The sequence below is a fragment of the Arachis ipaensis genome, chromosome B01 (assembly GCF_000816755.2).
Source record: "Arachis ipaensis cultivar K30076 chromosome B01, Araip1.1, whole genome shotgun sequence".
In the NCBI taxonomy this organism is placed as follows: Eukaryota; Viridiplantae; Streptophyta; class Magnoliopsida; order Fabales; family Fabaceae; genus Arachis; species Arachis ipaensis.
Genome location: NC_029785.2, coordinates 96,271,394 through 96,280,396, shown reverse-complemented (window position 1 = coordinate 96,280,396; position 9,003 = coordinate 96,271,394). Strand labels below are relative to the sequence as shown.

Below are 9,003 nucleotides of genomic sequence, written 5' to 3'. Positions count from 1 at the left end.
TTTCGAAAATTCTCCCTCTCTCATCTCATTCTATTTATTTATTCATCTACTAACATCTCATCTCACATCTCTACCCTCCTCACAGTTGTGTTTCTTCCATTCCATTACATTCTTTATCTCCCTCTTTTCTTCCACTCACAAAGGGATCCCTATACTGTGGTATAAAGGATCTCTATTATTATTATTTTTTCTGTGCCCTCTTCTTTGTCATATGAGCAGGAGCAAGGACAAGAATATTCTTATTGAAGCAGATCCGGAACCTGAAAGGACTCTGAAGAGAAAATTAAGAGAAGCTAAATTACAACAATCCAGAAATAACCTTTCAGAAATTTTTGAACAGGAAGAGGAGATGGCAGCCGAAAATAATAATAATGTAAGGAAGATGCTTGAACTCATTGACATGGTTGCTAATAACCAGTTCATGTACACTTCTGAAAGGAATCCTGTGAGTAATGGGACGCCTATGAAGAAGGGAGTTCTTGAGATTGATACTCTGAATGTCATATTGGCTCAGAACAAAATATTGACTCAGCAAGTCAATATGATTTCTCAGAGTCTGAATGGAATGCAAGCTGCATCCAACAGTACTCAAGAGGCCTCTTATGAAGAAGAAGCTTATGATCCTGAGAACCCTGCAATAGCAGAGGTGAATTATTTAGGTGAACCTTATGGAAACACCTATAACTCATCATGGAGAAATCATCCAAATTTCTCATGGAAGGATCAAAAGCCTCAACAAGGCTTTAATAATGTTGGAAGAAACAGGTTTAACAATAATAAACCTTTTCCATCATCCACTCAGCAACAGATAGAGAACTCTGAACAAAATGCTTTTAATTTAGCAAATCTAGTCTCTGATCTATCTAAGGCTACTGTAAGTTTCATGAATGAAACAAGGTCTTCCATTAGAAATCTGGAAGCACAAGTGGGCCAGCTGAGTAAAAGGATCACTGAAATCCCTCCTAGTACTCTCCCAAGCAATACAGAAGAGAATCCAAAAGGAGAGTGCAAGGCCATTGACATAAGCACCATGGCCGAACCCAAAGAAGGAGAGGAGGATGTGAATCCCAAGGAGGAAGACCTCCTGGGACGTCCAGTGATCAATAAGGAGCTTCCCTCTGAGGAACCAAAGGACTCTGAGGCTCATTTAGAGACCATAGAGATTCCATTGAACCTCCTTATGCCCTTCATGAGCTCTGATGAGTATTCCTCTTCTAAAGAGAATGAGGATGTTACTGAAGAGCAAACTGCCAAGTTTCTTGGTGCAATCATGAAGCTAAATACCAAATTATTTGGCATTGATACTTGGGAATTTGAACCTCCCTTGTTCATCAATGAACTAAGTGATCTGGATCAACTACCTTCAAAATTCAACATCTCTCTCCCACCCAATCCCACCCATATGGCCGAATACACACTCCCATCCATCTCCTCCATATCTTCTTATTCTTCTATTCTTTCTTCTTTTGCTCGAGGGCGAGCAACATTCTAAGTTTGGTGTGGTAAAATCATAAGCTTTTTTGTTTTTTCCATAACCATTGATGGCACCTAAGGCCAGAGAAACCTCTAGAAAAAGGAAAGGAAAGACAAAAAGCTTCCATCAAGGGTCTATAGCTCAGTGGTAGAACATTTGACTGCAAATCAAGAGATCCCTGAGATACCTCAGGGGAGACATTTTCTTCCACACAATTATTGGAAGCAACTAATGGTGGAACATCAAGAGTACTCAAAGTGGATTTTCTGGAGCTACAAAACTCGAAATGGTGCACTTCCAATTGCTTTCGAAATTAGACATCCAAGGCTTTCCAGCAATATATAATAGTCCATACTTTGGCCAAGAATAGACGATGTAAACGGGCATTCAACGCCAGCTTTCTGCCCAAATCTGGCGTCCAGCGCCAGAAAAGGAGCCAAAACCAGAGTTGAACGCCCAAACTGGCACAAAAGCTGGCGTTCAACTCCAAGAAGAACCTCTACACGTGCAACACTCAAGCTCAGCCCAAGCACACACCAAGTGGGCCCGGAAGTGGATTTATGCATCAATTACTTACTCATGTAAACCCCAGTAGCTAGTTTATTATAAATAGGACCTTTTACTATTGTATTAGACGTCTTTTTGACCATCTTTGGATCCTGGATTGTATTTTGATCCTGTGATCACGTTTTGGGGGCTGGCCATCTCGGCCATGCCTGGACCTTTCACTTATGTATTTTTAACGGTAGAGTTTCTACACTCCATAGATTAAGGTGTGGAGCTCTGCTGTTCCTCAAAGATTAATGCAAAGTACTACTGTTTTCTATTCAATTCATCTTATTTCGCTTCTAAGATATCCATTCGCACCCAAGAACGTGATGAAGGTGATGATTATGTGTGACGCTCATCACCATTCTCCCCCATGAACACATGCCTGACAAACACTTCCGTTCTACACGACGACCCAGTGCACTTGCTGGTTAGTTGTATCGAAGTTGTGAACCATGGTATCGGCACCATGTTCTTGGCGCCATTGCCAGGGAAAGAAAGAGCCATGAATTTTACATAATCAAAGTGTAATCACGATTGCGCGTACCAAGTTGCTCACGTTGCCAGGGATTGTTTGAGCCTGGACATCACAATTTCGTGCACCAAGTTTGGGTGTCACCTGCAAAGACACTCTGACGCTCTAGTCAGTCAAGTGTGCAGGTGAAGGATTTGAGAATGGTATGTGACGTACCTTGGGGGAGGAGTAGGACCTTCCCCATATATACCGTGTCAGAAGCGGGTCCCACAAGGGTAGAACCCACCTTCCTCGAAGCTTCCTTATACAGCTGTAGAGATCTGTCCAGGACGCGTGTTCGGGTCGGTATTTGAGTGCCTCGCACCCGACCATTCGGGTCGGGTGGTTCGTGGGTCGGGTCAGCCCATGTTATATGTGGGCCAGGCTATAACAGTGCCCCCAACGCGCCAGCAATGATCGTGAAGGTTGTTGGTGGCGTGTTATCTCTTCTTTCATACGTTGTCGCCAGGTCGGCCGCCCGTGGAGAGGACATGCCTCTTGCGCGTGTGTCTGTTCGTTGTTGGGATAACCATTCGTCGCCTCGTTCCTCGCGCAAAGCATTAAATGCTCATAATGGGTTATTTCAAAACTCCGCGCGCAAAGACAATTTTGCCCCTAGGCCTTTCACGCTTCTTGAGTCGGGCAGTTTTAAATAGTTTTGCCTTTTGTTTTCGTCTCATTTCTTCACTCCATCCATCTCCATCTTCTTCTCTCTCAAGTTTCCCAGAGCATCATTTCTGCGTCCCTGTGCATTTGCTCCTTTTCCCTCTCTTTCAAATTTTTGCAGCTAATCCAGGAAAACATTCATCTCCTCTCTTTCTGCTTCATGTTCATTTTACCTCCATCATTAGTTCTTCTGCATGCATGCTGCTTGTTTGATTTGTATGCTAGATGACCTTTGCGTTAAGTAGGTGCGTTAGGGGGGTTACCATTCCAGGGTATTAGCTTTTTAGGCTTTCACTTGGATTCTGCTTTAGCCGTGCTTAATTTTAGTTACTGAATAGGCTAAATGTAGTTTCTAGGCTTTTTCCGAGCTCCCGACCTCGTAGACTAACCGAGTGGTCCCCTACTGTAGGTGTGCCTCGCATCGTCTCACGAGCTTCCACCTCCGCCGCGGATTACGACCCATACGCTTGGGTGACTTCTGACGTGAAAGAATCCCCGAACTAGATGGGCGAGGAGGAGCTTATCGAGTTCCGCCAAGCCAAGTACTTGTGCGGCGGAACTGACGAGGAGGCCAATTATGACGTTTTCGTTCTTGCCCTTGGCAAGCGGCTATACGAGCTCAACTTCCACTTCCCCCGGGTTCCCGATTGGATTTGATTTTATAAGTCCATGTTCACCCAAGTGGGGGTCCGTATTCCTTTTTCTGCCTTTCAAATGGCGCTCCTTAACCGGATCTCCATGGCGCCGTCGCAGCTGCATCCGAACAGTTGGGCTTCCATCCGCTGTTTCGAGATGGTGTGTGAATACCTAGAGCTGCCGGTGTCCGTCGACGTTTTTCTTTATTTTTTCAACCTCACGAATCCTTTCAAGGAAGGGAAAGCGAGGAAGGGGTTCATGTCCTTCCGATCTGCCCAGGGTCGAAGGATTTTTGGCTTGTTTGGAGACTCTTACCATGGGTATAAGGATAAATATTTTAAGGTGCACCCAGTCAAAGGTCGCCATCCCTTCTGGTTGTCGTTAGAAGGGGAACACCTCATCCCGACGTATTGGAGTTTCGGGGCGGGGTCCAACACCTTTATTAAGGTGACTTACAAGGGGATGTCCGTTGTGGACAGAAAGATTGCCGACGTGTTGTTGGCCGTCTTTGGGAGAAATCATGTGAATCCCCACCTCCTTATGGGTGACCGGGAGGTTGCCAGAAATTATATTTGTGAGTAACTCTGACTTGTGTTTCTTGCATTGTTGCTTTGATTGGTTATGCCGATTTCACGACTAACTTGTTTATTTATTTGTTGCAGTGGAGATGTCTGCCAAGGTGACAGGCCTTGAGAATTTGTTCAAGACTTTTTTGGAGGAAAGCGATGGAGAGAAGGCTGACGGGAAGCCGGAGACTCGTCCCGAGAATAAGGAGGATCAGCCGGTGCCCTCTCCCCGTGATGCCGAGATGTCAGATAAACATTCTGACGGGGCGTGTGTCTCTCCCATTCATGAGGAGGCGGCCGGTACTGGGCATTCGACCTCTGCTCAACAAGTCGATGATGATGATGACTTGAAGGTTATCCCCACCCCCAAGAGGCAGAGGTCATTTTCCAGCCCTGAAGGAGCCCTCACCGTGATGGAGAAGAACTTTGACGCCGGGACCTTCATAGATGCCCAGTTGCTTCCTAGCATGGAGGAGCACTTCCATGGCTCTGACCTCGCGGGGCAAGCAAGGTGGATGTACCGTACCCTCCTCCGTGCTGCTGCTATAGTTCGGAAGGCCGAGTTCAAGTTGTCGGGGATGCAGTCGCTGCGTAGGAAGCTTGAATCTGCTGCTACAGCCAATAATCAATTCAAAACTCAAGTTGAAACGCTTCGGGAGCAGCTATCCAAGGCGGAGGAGAAGCTTAAGGCTGCCGAGGAGAAGGCCGCGTCTGTTGAGGAAAAATTGAAGACCTCTGATGCTACCGTATCCCGTCTAACCGAGCGGGAGATGACTTCGGAAAGTCAGCTCAATGCCGCGCAAGGTCGGGTGGTCGCTTTGGAGAAAGAACGCGATGTGGCCGTCTCGTCGGCTGAGACCGCTCAAGCTGAGGTTGAAGAGCTTAAGAAGAAGCATAAAGAGACCGTGAAGCAGGGAAAGAGCGCGATCCTGATGACTGAGGAAGCTCTTAAGGCCCAGGTGAAGATCGTGGCTCCCGACTTCGACACGTCGGCAATTGGCGTCTTTAAAATAATCAGGGATGGCAAGATTATTGACATGCCCAAGAAATGATCTCATGTTCCTTTGTATTTTGTTTGTAGAACTTGTGGGACTAGCTTTTTAATACTTTAGTGGTCGCTTGGTCGACTTGTGATTATCATCTTTTCTTGCCTATTGGTAGAACGTTTTTGTTTTGTTTTGTTACCATTTTGCTGGTATGGACTTGTCGCTCGCGTTCGTTTACCGTTGTGCTGGTATTTCGACGAAGCCAAGTCGTGGCTTTACTATTGCTGTAGCCGTTTGTTATGGCTTTAGCTTAGTTGGCTCCTAGGGTGATCAGTCCCGGGGCACCGTATCGTGGTCCCGTTTAATTTTGACAAGGAAATTGTTGTCGTGGGATGTGTAAATGGAAAAGAGCAAGTGGGGAGGTAATTTTGACAAGTAAACATTAATCAATAATTAAACAAGTCTATTGCCTTGCCGTAATAAGTATTTAACAAAAGTAAATCGCTGAGCTCGTCAGATCGCCTAATCGGCGTGTTTGAGCTAGGAATAAAATCTTCTCAAGTTACCTGCGTTCCAAGTTCTCGGGACTTCCTTGCCATTGAGCTTCTCTAATTTGTAGGCGCCCTTGCCAATAACCTCTTTGACTCTGTAGGGGCCTTCCCAGTTTGCCGCCAGTTTACCTTCCCCTTGGGTCGGTAACCCGATATCGTTGCGTCGCAGGACGAGGTCATTTTGCTCAAATTCTCTCTTGAGCACTTTGGTGTTGTAGCGTAGGGCCATTCTTTGCTTTAGTGCTATTTCTGACAAATGGGTCATCTCCCTAGCCTCATCTGCTAGGTCCTTTTCCACCGCTTTCTCTACTCCCTTCAGGAGTAATCGTGGGCTCGGCTCGCCAATCTCTACAGGTATCATTGCGTCCACCCCGTATGTCAGGCGGAAAGGGGTTTCTCATGTGGACGACTGCTTGGTTGTTCGGTAAGACCAGAGAACCGAGGCGAGTTCGTCAGCCCATGCACCTTTTTTGTTATCCAGCCATTTCTTGAGGCCCAGCAAGACGACCTTGTTTGCGGCTTCAACTTGACCGTTCGTCTAGGGATGCTCTACAGAGGAGAATTTTTGCTTTATGCCCAAGCCGGTGAGGAACTCCATGAACTTTTTGTCAGCAAACTGTGTCCCGTTATCAGAGACAATGACTTCCAGGATGCCGAATCGAGTTATCACTTGCCTCCACATAAACTTTCGACAATTGGCTGAGGATATACTGGCCAGTGGTTCAGCCTTTATCCACTTGGTGTAGTAGTCAATAGCAACTATGAGGTATTTGACTTATCCCGGGCCGACTGGGAAAGGTCCCAGTAGGTCGACTCCCCACTGTGCGAAAGGTCGGGAGGACGTCAATAGGCTTAGCTCGGTTGCCGGCGCTTTGTGGAAGTTGGCATTCTCTTGGCACTTGACGCATTTCCTTACGAATTCTTTAGAGTCCATCATTATCGATGGCCAGTAATATCAAGCTCGGATGAGCTTTCTTGCTAGGGCTTTGCCTCCGATGTGGTGACCACAGCACCCCTCATGGACCTCTCTGAGTACGTAGTCCATTTGGTCGGGATGCAAGCACTTCAGTAAGGGCTGACTGAGTCCCTTTTTAAACAGTTTACCTTGTATGATTGCATATTTGGCTACCTCCATTCTCAACGCTTTGGCTGCCTTCTCGTCATCGGGGAGTTTGCCGTTTTCTAGGAAATAAGTGATGGGGTCCATCCAGGAGGGGCCTATCTTTGTCAGGTAGAGGGCAACTGTTGGTTCTTTTATCATGCCTTGAATGAGGGATCGATTGCCGACTCCCGGTTTCGTGCTTGCTAGTTTGGATAGGAGGTCTACCCGTGTGTTCCTTTCCCTCGGAACGTGTTGGACCGTGACCTCCTCGAATTGTTTGCTCAGCTCTTTGACCTTCTCCAAGTACTTCTGTAATAGCGAGTCTCTGGCTTGGTAGCTTCCATTTACTTGCGAGGTGACGACCTGTGAGTCACTGCACACTTCCAGCCTCGTAGCTCCGCCTTCTCGAGCTAAGATCAAGCCACCCAGGAGGGCTTCGTACTCCGCTTGGTTATTTGATACGGGAAACTCGAACTTGATTGATTGTTCGTATATGACCCCGGCAGGGCTTTCCAAGATGATCCCGGCACCTTCGGACATTTGGTTGGAGGCCCCGTCCACATGGAGCCTCCACCGTATGCCCGCCTCCTCGGTCGAGTCCCCCGTTACCTCTACCAAGAAGTCTGCCATTGCTTGTGCCTTAATCGCATGTCGGGGTTCATATCGCAAATCATACTGAGATAGCTCGATGGCCCAAGTCATCATTCTTCCCGCTAAGTCGGGTTTTTGGAGCACTTGGCGGATTCCCTGGTCCGTTCTCACGACCACTTGGTGACCCTGGAAGTATTGCCATAGTCTTCGAGAGGAGGTTAGCAGTGCCAGGGCCAGCTTCTCTAATTTGCTGTATCTCAGTTCTACTCCTTGCAGTGCTCTACTCACGAAGTAAATTGGTTGTTGAACCTTCCCTTCTTCCCGTACCAAAACTGCCGCTAGCGCTTCCTCTGTTATGGCCAGGTACAGGTAGAACGGTTCTCCGAGTTTGGGCTTCCCGAGCATGGGTGGTGTTGCGAGGATCTCTTTGAAATGCTTAAATGCTTCCTCATACGCCGGAGTCCATTCAAACACTATCCCTTTTTTCATGAGGTTGAAAAATGGCAGCGCCCTAGCAGCCGACGCTCCAAGGAAACGGGATAAGGCGGTGAGTCTACCTGATAGCCTCTAAACATCCTTGAGACAACCTGGACTCTTCATTTGGAGTATTGCTTGGAACTTTTTCGGGTTGGCTTCGACCCCCCTTTGGGTTATCATAAACCCTAGGAACTTTCCTGCTTCCATGGCAAAGGCACATTTGAATGGGTTGAGCCTCATGCCGTGTTGTCGAAGGGAGGTGAACATGTTTCCCAGGTCGCTTATGAGGTCCTCAGGACGGGTGGTCTTTGCAAGGATATCATCTACATACACCTCCACCGTTTTGCCTATGAGGTCACTAAATATCTTGTTCATTAGCCTTTGGTACATTGCCCCAGCGTTCTTCAGGCCGAACGGAATTACCTAGTAGTAATATATCCCTCCCAGCGTTATGAATGCCGTTTTCTCTTCGTCAGGTCGGTGCATCGGTATCTGATTATAGCCTGAATAAGCGTCCATAAAGCTCAGGTACCGATATTCCGCCGCTGCGTCGACGAGTGCATCAATGTTGGGTAGGGGGTAGCAGTCATTGGGGCATGCTTTGTTGAGATCAGAGTAATTCACACTTATCCTCCATTTCCCATTGTTCTTTTTCACTAGAACTACATTCGATAGCCATGTCGAGTAGTCGAGTTCTCGAATAAATCCTGCTTCGAGTAGGCTAGTCGTCTGCCTGGCCACCTATTCCGCTCGCTCTTGCGACATTTTCCTTCTCCTTTGAGCTACCGGTCTGGCCTCCGCCATCACGGCCAAGTGATGTGACATGAGTTGGGGGTCTATCCCCGGCATATCGGCTGGCGTCCATGCAAATAGGTCACTGTTAGCCCTGAT

General features: G+C 47.3%; 1 protein-coding gene across 1 annotated transcript; it reads right to left on the bottom strand.

The window, feature by feature from the left end:
• LOC107609409 lies at nucleotides 6,898–8,124 on the bottom strand. Its single transcript, XM_016311374.1, has one exon. The coding sequence runs from the start codon at nucleotides 8,122–8,124 to the stop codon at nucleotides 6,898–6,900; it is 1,227 nt and encodes a 408-aa protein (XP_016166860.1).

Excerpts from the sequence above, each read along its gene's own strand:
- LOC107609409 (XM_016311374.1), bottom strand. The coding sequence starts at position 8,124 with ATGAAAAAAGGGATAGTGTTTGAATGGACTCCGGCGTATGAGGAAGCA.